Source organism: Struthio camelus, chromosome 28 (genome assembly GCF_040807025.1).
Source record: "Struthio camelus isolate bStrCam1 chromosome 28, bStrCam1.hap1, whole genome shotgun sequence".
Classification (NCBI taxonomy): domain Eukaryota; kingdom Metazoa; phylum Chordata; class Aves; order Struthioniformes; family Struthionidae; genus Struthio; species Struthio camelus.
The window spans coordinates 1,075,621-1,092,018 of NC_090969.1; the positions used below are offsets into that span (position 1 = coordinate 1,075,621).

General features: G+C 73.3%; 2 protein-coding genes across 3 annotated transcripts; one reads left to right on the forward strand and one right to left on the reverse strand.

The window, feature by feature from the left end:
• Window positions 1–1,075: 1,075 nt before the first annotated feature.
• On the forward strand, window positions 1,076–11,651 carry NCKAP5L (NCK associated protein 5 like). Of its 2 annotated transcripts, XM_068921202.1 has the most exons (13): window positions 1,076–1,156; window positions 5,414–5,476; window positions 5,556–5,663; window positions 5,905–5,973; window positions 6,209–6,247; window positions 6,338–6,457; window positions 6,528–6,641; window positions 7,462–8,933; window positions 9,801–9,963; window positions 10,041–10,119; window positions 10,212–10,523; window positions 10,750–10,883; window positions 11,066–11,651. In XM_068921202.1, exons 3-13 carry the CDS (start codon window positions 5,562–5,564, stop codon window positions 11,300–11,302), a joined length of 2,841 nt encoding a protein of 946 aa, XP_068777303.1. In that variant the 5' UTR covers window positions 1,076–1,156; window positions 5,414–5,476; window positions 5,556–5,561; the 3' UTR covers window positions 11,303–11,651. The 2 variants fall into 2 exon arrangements, with proteins under 2 accessions (XP_068777303.1, XP_068777302.1); XM_068921201.1 differs by lacking the exon at window positions 1,076–1,156 and having other exon boundaries at window positions 5,066–5,476.
• A 316-nt stretch (window positions 11,652–11,967) lies between these two features.
• On the reverse strand, window positions 11,968–16,104 carry TMBIM6 (transmembrane BAX inhibitor motif containing 6). The gene is made up of 10 exons (XM_068921203.1): window positions 15,997–16,104; window positions 14,550–14,653; window positions 14,321–14,429; window positions 14,057–14,177; window positions 13,800–13,848; window positions 13,612–13,709; window positions 13,449–13,528; window positions 13,200–13,300; window positions 13,049–13,121; window positions 11,968–12,920 (listed from the first exon to the last, which is right to left on the reverse strand). Exons 2-10 carry the CDS (start codon window positions 14,603–14,605, stop codon window positions 12,897–12,899), a joined length of 711 nt encoding a protein of 236 aa, XP_068777304.1. The 5' UTR covers window positions 14,606–14,653; window positions 15,997–16,104; the 3' UTR covers window positions 11,968–12,896.
• Between the last annotated feature and the right edge of the window lie 294 nt (window positions 16,105–16,398).

The following is a 16,398-nucleotide window of genomic DNA, read 5'->3' on the forward strand; positions in this document are numbered from 1 at the left end:
GGCTCCCGGTGCTGCAGGGCTGAGCTGTGCCGAACTGAGCCAGGCTGGGCTCCCTGGTGCAGAGCCGAGCCGGGCCGAGCCGGGCTCCCGGTGCTGCAGGGCTGAGCCATGCCGAGCTGAGCTGGGCTGGGCTCCCCAGTGCTGAGCTGTGCCGAGCCAGGCTGGGCTCCCTGGTGCCATGGGGCTGAGCTGTGCCGAGCCGAACCGAACCGAGCCGGGCTCCCGGTGCTGCAGGGCTGAGCCATGCCGAGCTGAGCTGGGCTGGGCTCCCCAGTGCTGAGCTGTGCCGAGCCGGGCTGGGCTCCCTGGTGCCATGGGGCTGAGCTGTGCCGAGCCGAACCAAACCGAGCCGGGCTCCCGGTGCTGCAGGGCTGAGCTGTGCCGAACTGAGCCAGGCTGGGCTCCCTGGTGCCGAGCCGAGCCGGGCCGAGCCGGGCTCCCCAGAGCCGCAGGACTGAGCCGGACCGAGCTGAGCTGGGCTGGGCTCCCTGGTGCCGAGCCGAGCCGGGCTCCCGGTGCTGCAGGGCTGAGCCGGACCGAGCTGAGCCGGGCTGGGCTCCCTGGTGCCGAGCCGGGCCGGGCTCCCCAGAGCCGCAGGGCTGAGCCGGGCCGAGCTGAGCCAGGCTGGGCTCCCTGGTGCCGAGCCGAGCCGGGCTCCCGGTGCTGCAGGGCTGAGCCGAGCCGAGCTGAGCCGGGCTGGGCTCCCTGGTGCCGAGCCGAGCCGGGCTCCCGGTGCTGCAGGGCTGAGCCGAGCCGAGCTGAGCCGGGCTGGGCTCCCTGGTGCCGAGCCGAGCCGGGCTCCCCAGAGCCGCAGGGCTGAGCCGGGCCGAACGGCACCGAGCGGCACCGGGCTCGGCGGCGCCGTCCCGGCGAGCGGCAGGGCTGCACCGAGCCGATGCTGGAGGCCTGGCGCCGGCAGCCACCGTGCAGCCCCGGGATCCCGGCGGCGGCGGCGGCAGCCCCGGGACCCCCCCCCCCCCAACTCCAGCCCCGCCGCCGCCCCCGGGCGCGGATTGGCGAGGGCGCAGGGCGGAGCCGGCCCGGTGGAGCCATGACATCACCGCCGCCGCCGGCCCCGGCCCCGCTCCCGGCCCCGCTCCCGGCCCCGGCCATGCCGCGCCGCCCCGCCGCCGCCGCCGCCCCGCCGTAGCCCCCGGTGAGTCCCGGCCGCGGCGGGCGGGGGGGGGGGGGGCGGCGGCGGCGCGCACGTGCCTCGGGGGCTCCCGGGCCGGCTCGGCCCCGTCGCGCCTGCACCGACCTTGGGGCGGGGGAACCGGCTCCCCCCCCACAACCCTCCCCAGCGCGTCCCGATGCCCCCGCTGCACCGCGGCTGTCCCCGAAGTGTCCCCTGCTGCACCCCGGCTGCCCTGGCTGTCCCCGAAGTGTCCCCATCTTCCCCTGCTGCACCCCGGCTGTCCCCCCCATGTGTCCTGGCTGTCCCCGAAGTGTCCCCGCTCTCCCCTGCTGCACCCTGGCTGTCCCCACTATGTGTCCTGGCTGTCCCCAAAGTGTCCCCTGCTGCACCCCGGCTGCCCTGGCTGTCCCCGAAGTGTCCCCGCTCTCCCCTGCACCCTGGCTGTCCCCCCTATGTGTCCTGGCTGTCCCCAAAGTGTCCCCTGCTGCTCTCCCTTGGTGCTCCCCGGTTGTCCCCTTCTGGTGTGCCCATAATGTCCCAGCTGCCTCCAGCGCATCCCAACCGTCCCCGGGGTGTCCCCACCGTGCCCGGGTACATCGCAGCTGTCTCCCTGGCTTTCCCCACTGTGTGTCCCTTCCTGTCCCCAGTCCATCCTGCCTGACCCAGCCATGATGTCCCTGCTGTCCCCCGGTACATCCCAGCTGTCCCTGCTGTGTCGCTGCTGTCCCCACTGCATCCTGACTGTCCCTGCTGTGTCCTCGCTGTCCCCGGTGCATCCCGGCTGCTCCCAGCGTGGCCCAGCCCTGCGGCACAGCAGGGGCCGCGATGCTCCGGGCTGTCCCCCGTGTCCCCTGTGTCCCCCAGCTCTGTGCCCGGCCGTGGACCCTCAGTGCTCCCGGCGGCATGGGGTGGGGGGCTCGGAGGACCCCCCCGCACCGGGGGTCGGGGCGGCAGGCGGGCAGCGCGGGAGCCACGGCGAGGGGGAGGCCGCAGCCCTGCAGACTGTCCGTCCGTCCGTCTGTCCAGGCCGTCCCCGTGCCGGCGCGGTCCTGGGGGGCCCCGCGAGCTGCTCTTCCCCTCCAGACGGAGCCTCACTTCCCCCCGTGACGCAGCCGGAGCCGCCGGCACTGGGGCCGCTTCCTGCGCCGGGGCACCGCCGGGCCGGCCGGACGCGCCGCCGGGGGCCACGTGCTGCCCGGCCCCGGAGCCGCGCGGGGCTGCGCTGAGCACGGGGAGAGCAACGGGGACGGGGACCGGGGACGGTGCGGGCGAGGTCCCGCCGGCACCCAGGAGTGCAGGACCGAGGTCGGGCGGCCGATCCAGGCAGCCTGGCGTCCCGGCGCGGCCTCCCGCAGCCCCATCCCCGGTGCTCCTCGCCCCGTCTGGCCAGCCTGGCTCGGCCCGCCGCCTGCCTGTGCCTCCGGCTGCCGGCGGGGCCAGCGCCGTGCCAGGGTCCCCGGCATGTCCCCCCGCTTCCCTCGGCACAGCCGGATTTGCCCTCCCTGGAGCTGGCTTCCTCCAGGCCGCGGCACGGGGCGGGCGGCAGGGAGGCCACAATGCTCCACCATGCTGGGCATCGCCGTGCCAGGAATCGCCATGCCGGGCATTGCCGTGCGGGGCATGGCCATGCAGCTCGTGACCATCCGGGCATCGCTGTGCCAGGCATTGCCATGTTGGGCATCGCCATGCCAGGTATGGTCATGCAGCTCGTGACCATCCAGGCATCGCTGTGCCGGGCATTGCCATGTTGGGCATTGCTGTGTTGGGTATCACCATGCTGGGCATGGCCATGCCGAGCATCACCGTGCCGGGCATTGCTGTGCTGGGCATGGCCATGCAGCTCATGGCCATCTGGGCATTGCCGTGCCAGGCATCACCGTGCTGGGCATTGCTGTGTTGGGTATCACCGTGCTGGGCATGGCCATGCCGAGCATCGCTGTGCTGGGCATGGCTGTGCTGGGCATGGCCATGCAGCTCGTGACCATCTGGGCATTGCTGTGCCAGGCATTGCCGTGTTGGGTATCACCATGCCAGGCATTGCCGTGCTGGTCACTGCCGTGCCGGGCATGGCCACGCTGCTCGCGGCTGTCCGGGCATCACCGTGCCAGGCATTGCCGTGCTGGTCACTGCCGTGCCGGGCATGGCCATGCTGCTCGCGGCTGTCCGGGCCTGCCGCCGCAGAGCCGGGCTGAGTCACGGCACGTGGGACGGCTGCGCGGCGCGATGGGCCCGGACCTGCAGCCCCGGTGGGTTTGCAGCCGGGCGAGCGCGGCGCCGCGTGGCCGTGGCCCTTGTCCAGCTGGTGCCCACGCCGGGCTCGGGGCCCGGTGACCCCCTGCGCTGGCAGCACTCGCGGTCAACACGGCCAGCGGCCATGGCACAGCCGGGTGCCCCGTTCCCCTGGGCGGCATCTGCAAAAGGTGCCCGGCTGCCGTGTGGCCCCCTCTCCCCAGGGTGCCCTGCTCCGGGGGGTCCCGGTGCCTTGAGGGTGCCGGTTCCCCGGGGGGTCCCTCTCCCGGGGGTCCTGGTTCCCTGGGGGTCCCGATGCTCAGGGGTGCCGGTGCCTGGGGGCTGCCGGTTCCCTGGGGGTCCCTGTCCGAGGGGGTCCCGGTGCCTGGGGGGTGCCGGTTCCCTGGGGGTCCCGGTGCCCGGGGGTCCCTGTCCAAGGGGGTCCCTGTCCCAGGGGGGTGCCGGTGCCTGGGGGGTGCCGGTTCCCTGGGGGTCCCAGTGCTCGGGGGTCCCGGTGCCTGGGGGGTGCCGGCTCCCTGGGGGTCCCGGTGCCCGGGGGTCCCTCTCCCGAGGGATGCCAGAGCCCCGGGCGGTCGCGCTGCCGGGGGTCGCGGTGCGCCGGGGGGTCCCGCTCGGGCGGGTCCCGGTGCGGCGGCGGCGGCGGCGGCGGCAGCAGGATCCGGCTCCTCCCCGGCCGCGGCGGGAAGGCGGAGCCGGGACGCCGCCGCCTCCCAACAATAGCGCGGCCGGGCCGGGCCGGGCCGGGCCGGGATGGAGCTGGGGGCACCGGTACCGGCACCGGCACCGGCCCCGGGGCGGCGGCGCTGAGCGCGGACGGACGGCGCCGCCGGGAGGCCCGGCCCGGCCCGGCCCGTGAGTGCGCGGCGGGGGCGGGAGCGGCCGGGCCCGGTACCGGCGCCGGTTGCCCGGGTCCGGCCCGGGTCCGCGCGAGCAGCGCCGGGGCCACCGGGACCGGGGAGCCCGGGGATCCCGGCCGGTGCGTCCGGGCACCGCTGCCAGCCCCGGGGGGGCCTCTGCGACCCGGTGCTGCGGTGCCGGGGGCAGCTCGGGGGGGTCCCTGTGCGCCCCGGTGCCCCGATGCTGGTGGTGCCCTGGGGGGTCCCTGTGCACCCCGGTGCTGGGGGCAGCTCGGGGGGGTCCCTGTGCACCCCGGTGCCCCGGTGCAGGTGGTGCCATGGGGGGGGGGTCCCTGTGCACCCCGGTGCCCCGGTGCTGGTGGTGTCCTGGGGGGTCCCTGTGCACCCCGGTGCCCCGGTGCTGGTGGTGTCCTGGGGAGTCCCTGTGCACCCCGGTGCTGGGGGCAGCTCGGGGGGGGTCCCTGTGCACCCCGGTGCCCCGGTGCTGGTGGTGCCCTGGGGGGTCCCTGTGTGCCCCGGTGCTGGGGGCAGCTCAGGGGGTCCCTGTGCACCCCGGTGCCCCGGTGCTGGTGGTGCCCTGGGGGGTCCCTGTGCACCCCGGTGCTGGGGGCAGCTCAGGGGGTCCCTGTGCACCCCGGTGCCCCGGTGCTGGTGGTGCCCTGGGGGGTCCCTGTGCACCCCGGTGCTGGGGGCAGCTCAGGGGGTCCCTGTGCACCCCGGTGCAGGTGGTGCCCTGGGGGGGGTCCCTGTGCACCCCGGTGCTGGGGGCAGCTTAGGGGGTCCCTGTGCACCCCGGTGCCGGTGACAGCTCAGGGGGTCCCTGTGCACCCCGGTGCCCCAGTGCTGGTGGTGCCCTGGGGGGGGGTCCCTGTGCACCCGGTGCCAGTGGCAGCTCAGGGGGTCTCTGTGCACCCCGGTGGCGGTGGCACCCTGGGGGGGGTCCCTATGCACCCCGGTGGCGGCAGCATCCTGGGGGCCCCTGTGCACCCCAGTGGCGCCCCGGTGCCTGGGAAGGGGCAGGCAGGAGGTCGGGGTCTCCATGCTGCCCCGGTTCCCCGGAGCAGGACCCGGCCCCGGCGGCTCAGCTGCAGCCGGGGGGGGGTCCGGGCGCACCACGAGGGGTGCTGGGGCGCGGGGCCGGGGGTCCCGCTCAGCTCAGTGTCGCCCGCAGGTGACGACGCAGAGGGACGGGGCTGGGGACGTGTGCCCTGTCCCGGTGGAGCCCACGGGCGAGGTAAGGGGGCTGAGGGCCGGGGCAGGCGGGCGGGGGGCCGGGGGCGGCCACGGGGGGGCTCACGCGCGTCCCCTCGCAGCCAGCGATGTCGGAGAGCGCGGCCGAGGCGCCGGCGGCCGGGAGCCCCGCGGAGGGCGGCGAGACGGGCACCAGCCATGAGCTCCTGCAGCGGCTCCGCCAGCTCGAGGTAGGGGACCGGGGGGGACGGGGGGGCCGTGGCCACCGGCCCGCTGTGGCCAGTGCCACCAGGCCACCGTGGCCACCACCCTCCGCAGTCCCTCTGCTGCGCCCCGGCCCCGCCGGCAGACGAGGGTTTCCCTCGGCACCGTTGCAGACATGGGCCGAGACCGGGGGGGCCCAGGCGTCCGGGCCCCTGCTGCGTCCCCCTTCGGCCGCGTCCCCTGAGCCGACCTCCGCTCTGTCCCCAGGCGGAGAACTCGGCCCTGGCCCGGGCCAACGAGAACCAGCGGGAGACGTACGAGCGCTGCCTGGACGAGGTGGGCGGCAGCGACCCGCCGCGGGGCCGGTGGGCGCGCGGTCCGGCGGGCGCGCGGGGCCGCGCTCGTGGGTTTTGCATCCCCGGCGTGCGGGCGCGCGTGCCCACGCACCTTCCCGCGCCGGCCTTGCCCGGCCGCGGGCCCGTTTCCGCACGCACGTCGGGGCGGCGGGTTGCAGGCGCGGGTCGCGGCGTGCGCGCCGGCCCCCTGCCCACCGCCCCTCTTTTCTCGCCAGGTCGCCAACCACGTGGTGCAAGCCCTGCTCAACCAGAAGGTGGGTGGTGGGGTTGGCGGGGGGGGGGTCCCGGCCGCGGCGCGGCGGCCGCCGTGCCTGGGGCTGAGCCGGCGCCCTGCCCCGCGCCAGGACCTGCGGGAGGAGTGCATCAAGCTGAAGAAAAGGGTCTTCGACCTGGAGCGCCAGAACCAGGCGCTGAGCGACCTCTTCCAGCAGAAGCTGCAGCTCTCGGCCGGCTCGCTGCCCCAGGTAGGGTCCCGCCGAGCCCCCCGGCCCCGGCCCCGGCCCCGGCCCCGCTCAGCGCCTCTGTCCCCTGCAGCTGCCCTCGCACCCGCCGCCGGCCCCCCCGGACGCCCCGAGCAGCCCCCAGCCGGGCTGCGCCGAGCAGCCGCCCGCCCTGCTGCCCCTGGGACGCGGCGCCCCCCCGAGAGAGGTAGGTCCTGCAATGTCCCCGTCCCCGGTCCCACGGCGTCCCCATCTCCAAGCCGGTGACATCTCTGTCTCCAGTCCCACGGCATCCCCATCCCCGGTCCTGTGGTGTCCCCATCTCCAAGCCCGTGATGTCCCCATCCCCAGTCCCGCAGCATTCCCATCCCTGGTCCCATGGTGTCCCCGTCCCCATCCCCGTGGCATCCCCATCTCCAAGCCCACGATGTCCCTGTCGCCAGTCCTGCAGCATCCTCACCTCTGAGTCTGCCATGTCCCCAGTCCCACAGTGTCCCTGTCCCCATCTCCAAGACCACAATGTCCCCGTCCCTGATCCTATGGTGTCCCCATCCCCATCCCCGTGGCATCCCCATCTCCAAGCCCACGATGTCCCCCATCTCCAAGACCACGATGTCCCCATCCCTGGTCCCACGGCGTCCCCGTCCCCAACCCTGCGGCATCCCCATCTCCAAGCCCACGATGTCCCTGTCCCCAGTCCTGTGGTGTCCCCATCCCTGGTCCCACGGCGTCCCCGTCCCCAACCCTGCGGCATCCCCATCTCCAAGCCCATGATGTTCCCATCTCTAAGCCCATGATGTCCCCATCCCAGGTCCACGGCGTCCCCATCTCCAAGCCCACGATGTCCCCATCCCTGGTCCCACGATGTCCCCGTCCCCAGTCCCGTGGTGTTCCCATCTCCGGCCCCGCGGCGTCCCCATCCCCGACGCCCTTCACCCGCGGCGTCCCCGTCTCCGGAGCCTCCTCCGGGCTGCCGGCCGGCTCCGGCCGCTCCGACCGCGGGGCTTCAGCTGGCCGCGTCCCCGCAGGCGCCGGCCGAGGGGCCGCCGGGCAGCGCCGGGCTCGGCCCCGGCCCCGGCTCCGGCTCGCCCTCGCTGGACGCCCTCTCGCCCTTCTTCAAGAAGAAAGCGCAGATCCTGGAGGCGCTGCGCAAGCTGGAGGAGACGGACCCGCGGCGGGGCGACCCCGACTCGCCCGCCTCCCCCGAGCCGCCGGCCCGGCCCCGCTGCCCGCTGCGGGGGGCCGAGAGCAGCCCCTGCTCCTCGCCGGAGGAAGCCGGGCCGCCGCGCGGCGCCTTGCTCAGCGCCTTGGCCGAGCGGCTGCTGCGGGGCGACGGCGGGTGCTGCCGGCCCGGCGCCGAAACCCCGGGGTCGCCGCCGTCGCCTTGCAAAGCCTTGAAGGCGTCGGGGCCGCCCGGGGCGCCGCGGCTCAGCCCCCAGCTCGCCCGAGCTTCCCGCATCCCCTGCCGCGGCGGCCAGCCCGAGGCCGCCTCGCCGGTCCCCAGCCGCCGGCCGTCCCCGGAGGGACCGCCGCCGGCCGCCGCCGAGCCCCCCGGCACCCGGCGCGGCCCCGGCGGCTCGGCGGTCGCCCGGCGGCCCGGCAAGAAGCCGTCGGAGCCGGGCTACCTGCCCTTCAAGGAGCGCTTGGCCGCCTTGGGCAAGCTGCGGGGGGCCGAGGGCCGCGAGCCCCCCGGGCGGCCGGGCATGGGGGGCAGCCTGAAGCATCCCGAAACGGCGCACGGCGGCGGCGAGCCGCTGGCGCGTTGCTACTCGTCGGGCTCCATGGGCTGGCGAGCCGAGGGCGACGGCGGCAAGGCGGGCAAGGGCCGGGCCGGGGGCGGCCGGACGCCGCCGCCGCGGGTGCCCCCCGCCAAGGCCGCCGCCGGCAGCCCCACCAAAGCGGCCGCCAAAGCGGGCGGCGGCGGCGGCAAAACCGGGGCGCCCCGGGCCGACGAACCCAAACCGCCGGCGCCCAAAGCACCCGCGGGCGCTCGCAAGACGCCGGCCGGTCCCGAAGCCGCCGGGGCGGCCGGGGCCGCCGGCCACTCGGCCATCGAGGAGAAGGTGATGAAGGGCATCGAGGAGAACGTGCTGCGGCTGCAGGGCCAGGAGAAGGCGCCGGCCGGCGAGGTGAAGCCCAAGGCGGCCGGCGGCTTGGCCAGCTGGTTCGGGCTGCGCAAGAGCAAGCTGCCGGCGCTGAGCCGCCGCGCCGAGGCCGCCAAGGGCCGGGACTGGGCCGGGGCGCCGGCGCCGCTGCGGCGCGAGGTCAAGCTGGCCGCCCGCAAGCTGGAGGCCGAGAGCCTCAACATCTCCAAGCTGATGGAGAAGGCGGAGGACCTGCGCAAGGCGCTGCAGGAGGAGCAAGCCTTCATCAACGGGCTGGCGCTGGAGAAGGGGCGGCCGCGGGCCCGCGGCGGCCCGCCCGAGCGGGGCCCCAGCCAGCTCCAGGTCATGTACCAGGAGGTGACGGCCGAGAACTTCATGCAGCAGCTGCTCAACAGGTCAGCGGCGGCCCGGACGCCTGGGTCCCCGTGGTGCGGGGGGGGATGCAGTTGGGGGGGGGGCCCTGGACAGCTGGGTCCCCTCCATGGCATGGTGCTGGGGGGGATGCAATGGGGGGGGGGCCCAGATGCCTGGGTCCCCTCTGTGCTGTGGTGCTGGGGGGAGTACAATGGGGGGGTGGTCCCTGGATGCCTGGGTCCCCTCCATAGCATGGGGCTGGCAGGGGGATGCAATGGGGGGGGGTGGGACACCTGGGACCCCTCCATGGCATGGTGCTGGGGGGGATGCAATGGGGGGGCCCAGATGCCTGGGTCCCATCTGTGCTGTGGTGCTGGGGGGGATGCAGTGGGGGGGGACCAGACGCCTGGGTCCCCTCCGCAGCGTGGTGCTGGGGGGATGCAATGGGGGGGGGGGTGGGACACCTGGGTCCCCTCCATAGCATGGGGCTGGGGGAGATGCAGTGGGGGGGGCAGGACGCCTGGGACCCCTCCGTGGTGCGGGGCTGGGGGGATGCAATGAGGGGGAGGGGACTGGGACAGCTGGGTCCCCTCCATGGTGTGGGGCTAGGGGGTGGGGGAATGCAATGGTGGGTCCAAGATGCCTGGGTCCCCTCCGCGGGATGGGGCTTTGGGGGGGGAGATGCAAGGGGGGGGCAGGATGCCTGGGTCCCCTTTGTAGCACAGGGCTGGGGGCAATGCAATGAGGGGGGTGCCCCCGGACGCCTGGGTCCCCGCCATGGTGCAGGGCTTGGGGGGGGGGTGCAATGGGGGGGGGGGCGGGACGCCTGGGTCCCCACTTCTGCAGGAGCGCTCGGCGCAGCGTTTCGGGGGGGGTCCCCGACGCGCCTGACACCGCCGCCTGCCCAGGGTGGACGGGAAGGACGCGTCCTACGAGAGCCGCCTGGAGCACAAGCGGGACCTGTGCGACTTGCAGCGGGTCTCGCCCGACGCCAAAGACGCCCGGCTCTTCCGCCCGCCCCGCAACGGCATCGTGGGCCACCTGCGGGGCTGCCCGGAGCCCCCCGACAAGGTGGGCAACCCCCCTCCAACCTTGGGGTGCCATCCCCGCCGCACCCCACCGCCGCTCACCCTCTGCCTCCGCCGCAGGCGCCCGACCTGGCGCTCCGGGACGAGCTGCCGTCGGACGAGAGCTTGTCCGAATCCGGGACGTCGCAGCATTTCCCAGGTGAGGGGAGGGGGACGCGGTTGCAGCAGGGTGGGGGGGGGGCTGCCGCAGCCGGCGGCGGGGGACCCTGACGCCTCCGCTTGCACCCGCAGCCTGCGGCTCCCTGACGCGGACGCTGGACAGCGGGATCGGGACCTTCCCACCGCCGGATTATTGCAGCGGGGCGCCGGCCAAGAGCGCGCCGAAGCCGCGCGGGCGCCCCGAGGCGGCGCTGGGGGCCGGGCCGGCCCGGCCGGCCGCCCTCACCAAAGTGCCGCGCAAGGCCCGGACGCTGGAGCGGGAGGTGCCCAGCGTGGAGGAGCTGCTGGTGCCCGGGAAGCACCAGAGCATGCCGGCGTTTCACGGCGTGCTGGCGTGCGCCGAGCCCCCCGCCGGCCTGGCCGGCCGCCGCGGCGGTCCCCAAGGTGCGTGCGGTGCGGGCGAGGGCCAGCCACGTGCAATGCATGCGTGCACGGTGCACGCTCGTGCAATGCTCGTGCATGGTGCACGCTCATGTAATGCTCGTGCAAGGTGCACGCTTGTGCGATGCATGCGCACACTCGTGCAATGCACGTGCCCGTGCCAGCCAGGCTCCCTTGCGGGTGGGCGTTGTGCCCCCTCCTCGGGACTAACCCTCCGCCCTGCCCGCAGACGCCGAGGCCGGCAAGCCACGCCGCGTCCAGCAGAGCAAGAACTGGACCTTCCCCAACGCCAAAGCGTGCAGCGCTGCCGACCCCTTCCTCTGCAGCGCTGGGGCCCCCGAGGGGCTCTACCGGCCCACGCTGGTAAGGGGGGGGGGGGCTGTGCTCGGGGGGGGGGGCAGCACCCAGGCTGGGGGCTCTGGGGCCCTCCCTGCCGCTGCTGGGTGTAATTAGCGCTGATTAGCATCAGTAGGTCGGTGCTGGGGTGGGTGGGCATGGCCAGCACCCCCCAATCCTGACCCCCCCCGCTGTCCCCCCGCCTGCAGGCGCCCGCGCACGGCCCGGCGGGGCGGCGGGGGACGTCCCCGGAGGCGCCGGCGGCGCTGCCGCCCGCCCTGAGCGCCAGCAGCAGCCGGACGCCCAGCGCCTCGGACGTGGGCGACGAGGGCAGCACGGAGGCCCGGTCGCGGGACGCGGGGCAGGGCCCCCCGGGGCTGGAGCACTCCGAGTCGCTCAGCGACTCCCTCTACGACAGCCTCTCCTCCTGCGGCAGCCAGGGATGAGGTTTCCCCCCCCCCCTCCCCTTACCCCCCCCCCCAGCTCCCTTCCCCAGCCCCATCCTGCCCAGTCCCAGCCCCTCGGGGAGGGCTGCACTCGCACGTCTTCCACCCCGGACCCTTCCCCTTACCCCGGGGCCACCCGCTCCCGCTGCCTCCCCGGCCCCGGGGAGGGGGACGCGCTGGGACACGGGGTGCTGCGCTCAGCCCTGCCCCGTTTTCCTCCCCGCCGCCGCGTCCCCCTGCCCGGCTCTCTCTGATGGTGCTATCGCAGTGTACAGCCCCCCGGCCGCCGGGGCTGGGGCTCGGGGTTTTTAACTCAATAAAGCCGCCCTCCCCTGGTTTATTTATATAAGTTGTTGTGAACCCGCTGTCTGTCTGTCTGGATCTGCCGGCGAGCTGGCAGTAAAAAAGAGGGGAAGCGCTAACCTGGACCGATGTGCAGCGTCTGGCCGACCGCGCTGCCGGGCTGAGCCCAAGGGCCCATCCTGCCCCTGCCGGGCTGCGGGCCGTGCCTGCGGCAGCCCGCGAGGCTGAGCCCAGCGCCAGGCAGAGTCCGGCCCTGCCGCGCAGCCGCAGCTCGCCTGGCTCCCGCTGTCCTCCCCCGGCCAGCCCTGCTGGCTTCCCCGGCAGCCGGTCCAGCCACGCACGGCACACAGAGCGCAGAGAGGTTAAAGTCTGAGCGTTTTATTGAATTATCTTGGTGTACAAAGTAAGACTATGGAGATTTTTTTTTTTTATAGAGCTCTGAATCAAAACACCTTTGTCTTCACAGTCTGAGTTTCTATACCGCAGCCAGGGCTGTACACGGGTAGAAGAGGAAGGTAATTACAGTCATTACTGGGTCAGACCTGCTAGACGGCTCTCGCAGTAGATGATTTCTTTTCCATTGTATTTCTTGGCACTGGTGCTAAAGGAGAGGCTCCTCCGTCCCGAGCAGGCAGAGGTGGAGTTTGGCTTCAGGCGAGAGGCGCAGGGGCATGGCTGGCCTGGGTGGTGCGGGCTCCCGGTGGGCCACGCCGGGTGTCCCGGCCCCGCAGGGCAGCAGAAGGGGGTCTCAGTGCCCCCCGGCTGGCGTGGGGGGCCGGAGGGTTGCCTTGCCCCCAGAGCAGGGAGCAGACGAGGCGCCTGCTCCCCCCAGCGCGGCTGAGGGTGGGAGATAAAGCCTCAGCTCTGGGCAGGTCCCTGCGCAAGGGTGGGGGGCGGTGGGTGCCGATGCCCCGAGCCAGGACTGGTCTCGGTGGGGATGCGTGGCCCACAGGGCTGGGGAAAGGGATAAACCTCCAACGAAAGATCAAACGTCTACGATAACCCTGATGGATTCGGCCTCTGGAGCCAGCACGAGGCACCTGCTGGCCACCATCCTGGGCCAGGGGGAGCCAAACTTCAGCAGGATCCACAAATCAGCTGGTTTCTAATCAAAGAAAAGCTAAACAAGAGATAAACCCACAAGGTGCGAAAGCTTCTCGGCTGCTTTTCATCAGCAGCAAGCGCAACCCCTTTAATGAATTAGAGAAGGGACGGGACTGGGGGACTGGGACAGGGATGGGACGGGGACAGGGACCGGACGGGGACAGCTCCACCTCGACCTGGAGCGGCTTCACTTCTTCTCCTTCTTCTTGTTCTGCAAGAGGAGACAGGGCTGATCACTGTCGGGGCCAGGAGCGTCCTCGGTCCCTGTCATCCCCCAAGGAGGGGACGCCCCCCGGGTCAGCCCTACACCCCCGGCCATGCCCAGGGACCGGGTCTCACCTCGGTCATGCCCAGGATCATCAGGAGCTCCCGGAAGATGTTGACAAAGTCGAGGAAGAGATCCACGCAGTGCCTGCAGGGGACGGAGGGACGGGCCGTGGTCAGGGGGTCCCGGCCTTGACCCCACACCCTCCCCGGCCCCGCCACTCACCAGATATAATCCTTGTCCCCGCTCTCTGCCTTCTCGATGATGAGCTGCGTGTCAAAGAGGACGAAGCCGCACATGATCATCAGCCCCAGGTAGAGGTTGGCCTGGAGGGAAGGAGAGGGGTTGTTAGGACGGGTCGGGACCCTGCCCTGGGGGGCCGCGTGGCCAGCGCAAGCAGCCGTCCGCCCTCCGCGGGGTCCTGCGAGACGGCACCGGCTTGGCCTGGGGAAGGACCAGGGACGTGGGACTCACCGTGAAGAGCCAAGTAGAGCCCACGAATGCGTTAATCACGGAGGAGAGAAGCATCAGGGTGAGGCCGGAGAGCAGGAACCCTGCCGAGAGAGGGCGGTGAGTAAGGGCTGGCCCCGGCCCCGTGCAGGGACCCCCAGCCCTGTGCGGGGTGCCCCCAGCTCACCTCCCAGGTAGAGGAAGCTGCGGCGCCGGGCGTACAGGGCGCTCAGCGAGAAGCAGGTGAAGACGGTGGCGGTGCCCAGGAAGGCGGTAGGGATGATGCTAGGAGAGAGGAGAGGAGAGGAGAGGAGAGTGAGCGGGGCCCACGCGGTGGCAGAGGGGCAGGCCGAGGGTGCGTGCGTGCGCTCCTACCTGGGGTTGATGGAGATGCACATTTCCAGGAGGGGCCCCAGGTTGATGCCTGGAAGGACAGAGCAAGAGGTCACTGCCCGCAAGGTCGCCTCGGCCCCAGGCGGGGCAGCATCTATGTGGTTTCCCACCAGGGGAGGGACAGCGGAGCAATTTTGGAGACGGCCAACACTGTGGCCAGACTCTCATCCTCCCCTCGCCAGGGCTCGAGGCCCGGCAGGCCCCCGGCGCAACCCCCAGCCCGGCCGGTTCCCGCGTACCCGTCAGGAAGGCGAAGCCAGCCAGCATCCCCAGCCGCTTCTGCTCCGTCTCCTTGCTGTGGGGGGTGGCCGTGAGCCAGACCATCAGCCCCAGGGCGCCCAGGCCGGTCAGCAGGCTGAACTGCGGGGCGAGAGGGAGGCGGCGGCGGCCTCAGTGCGGGCACGCCGTCCCCGCCTTGCAGGCACGGGGCAACCCACGGCACCCCGGGGAGGGGACGAGACGCACAGCACCCGTGTTGCCCCCCGACCCCGAACACCCCTTACCTGGAAGAAGTGGGTCACCATGTTGACGTAGGCGCCTGCGGCCGCCACAAACATACAGAGGGCGAAGCTGCCATAGACCCTCTTCAGGTGCTCCTGGGTGGAGGCAGAGCTGCGGGCGAGGGAGAGCTGGTGAGGCCCGCTGGGACGGGGTGCAGCAGGCCCTGCCAGAGCCCGGGCCCCACGTTCACCTCCCCCTGGGCGAACCCACCCTGGCCAAGGCGCTACTCACATGTGGGAGAACTTGAAGAGGGCGTCGAAGTTGATGTTTCGGTCAAACACGTTCATGGTGTCGGGTTGGGACCGGACTCACCGGCGGCTTTGCAGAGATGTAGGCTGCGAGAGAGAAGGTGAGCGGGAGGATGCCAAAGCCAGCCCGTCCTTCCTCCTGGTCCCCTGCAGCGCTCCCCGCCGCCTCCGGGAGCTCACCGGGAGCCGAGGACCTGCCTGCCCGGGCGTTGGTGCCTCCGGCTGCGGCAGGGCACCTTCGTGCCCACAGATCCCCACACAGAGTAAGCGGCAGGAGCTGCGAACCGCTCTCAAGCTGCCGCGGTCTCCGCCCGTCCGGGCGCGCGGAGCTCTCCTAGTCTAGCTGGTGCAATTATTGCAGGCTGTTGCACGGCCGGGGCTGCCCCTAGCGAGGCTCAGACCCCGCGGGAGCCCTCCCGGCAGCTGGAAAGCGTCTTTGCGCCAGGCTACTATTAGTGCCCGTAATGACATCCCCAGTGGGGCACCAGCAGCGGCGAGGCTCCCTCCAGAGCCTCTTTCTCCTCTTTCCTTTAGGGTCTGTGCCCAGCCAGCCCCTGCGCCAGCCCCGGCCCGTCCTGCCCGGCCGGCTGCTGTTTACTCCGGCACCTGCGAAAGAGGAACCAGCTCCGCAAGTGACACAAACAGCCTGTCCCTGGGGGCTGGGGGGGGGGGGAACAGACAGGGAGAGCGGTCCCCTGCTCTCACGCCACCGTCCCTGGGACGTCCCCAGGGCTTCGGCACGGCCCGGGCGCAGCGGGAAGCGTCCGCCGCCCCACGGCCGTGCCGGGGTGAAGCTGGGCCGAGGGCCCGCCAGCAGCGAGTTGCATCAGGCTGAGGTGGCGGCGGCGCCGGAGCGGGAACCGGAGGAGCGGGAACCGGAGGAGCGGGAACCGTTCCCACCTCGGCAGCTCCCGTCCACGGGTCAGCGGGATCACCCGCCGGGCGACCTTTACCCGCCGGCGCGGCCTGCCAACGGCGGCGGCGCCGCCACCGCCGCGGCCTCGCTCCCGGGCGAAGCCACCGGCGGCGAGGAAGGAGAGGAGAGACGATGACGACGTTTAGGGCCGTGACGTCACGACCCTGCCTATGACGTCACCGAGGGGGGGAATCTTCCGAGGCGGGTCTTCCGTGACGTTTCCCTACGGTCTCCATCTCCCCATTGCGACCCCCCACCCCGCCCCGGTAGCAGGTCCTGGGTGGGGGTGTGTGGGGGGGACATACAACCCCCGGACGCCTGGGCCCCTTCCCCCCTCTGGCAGCGCGGCCTAGTGGGCGGAGCGCGGGGCTCGCCCGCACGTCGGGTCCCCCCCGCCCCCGGCAGCCTCGTCGGTGGTGGGGGGCTGAGCCCAGAGGTCCGGACGCCCCATACCGGGGTGCCCGCCGCCCTCCCACCACCCCCGGCCCGGACGCCTGGGCCCCCGAGGCCTCACCTGCGCCGCGCTCCGCCGTAGGCCTCGACGGCTGCCGACGCGGCCACGCCCCCTCCCTACCATTGGCCGGCCGAGCCGCGCTAGTCCCGCCTCCCGCCTCGCTCCTATTGGGCGACGGCCGCCGCCGTCGCTGCCGCTCATTGGCGGGCGGCCGCGCCCGAGCGCTTCCATTGGCCATCGGCGGCGCGGATGGGCGGGACACCCCGCTCTCCTCATTCCCTCCCCCGCCTCCCCTCCCAAAGCCGGCAAGCCCGGCGCCCATTGGCCGGCGTGAGGCGGGGTTGGGCCAATCAGCGCCGCCCGCTCCCTCCCACCCACCTCTGGCGCCCCCCGGTGGCTCCGCCGGGGGCCGCCGGGGGCGGGGGCGGGGCCGGTGGGCGGGGCCGGGCGGCGGCGGGTGGG

Bases quoted from the DNA above. Each gene is read 5' to 3' on its own strand.
- TMBIM6 (XM_068921203.1), bottom strand. From the start codon at position 14,605: ATGAACGTGTTTGACCGAAACATCAACTTCGACGCCCTCTTCAAGTTC. The intron at 13,301-13,448 runs GTGAGTCCCACG...CCTTCCCTCCAG, and splicing joins GCTCTACTTGGCTCTTCACG to GCCAACCTCTACCTGGGGCT. The intron at 13,122-13,199 runs GTGAGTGGCGGG...CGTCCCCTGCAG, and splicing joins GGGGACAAGGATTATATCTG to GCACTGCGTGGATCTCTTCC.
- NCKAP5L (XM_068921201.1), top strand. From the start codon at position 5,282: ATGCTGCCCCGGTTCCCCGGAGCAGGACCCGGCCCCGGCGGCTCAGCT. The intron at 5,664-5,904 runs GTAGGGGACCGG...CTCTGTCCCCAG, and splicing joins AGCGGCTCCGCCAGCTCGAG to GCGGAGAACTCGGCCCTGGC. The intron at 10,524-10,749 runs GTGCGTGCGGTG...CCCTGCCCGCAG, and splicing joins CCGCCGCGGCGGTCCCCAAG to ACGCCGAGGCCGGCAAGCCA.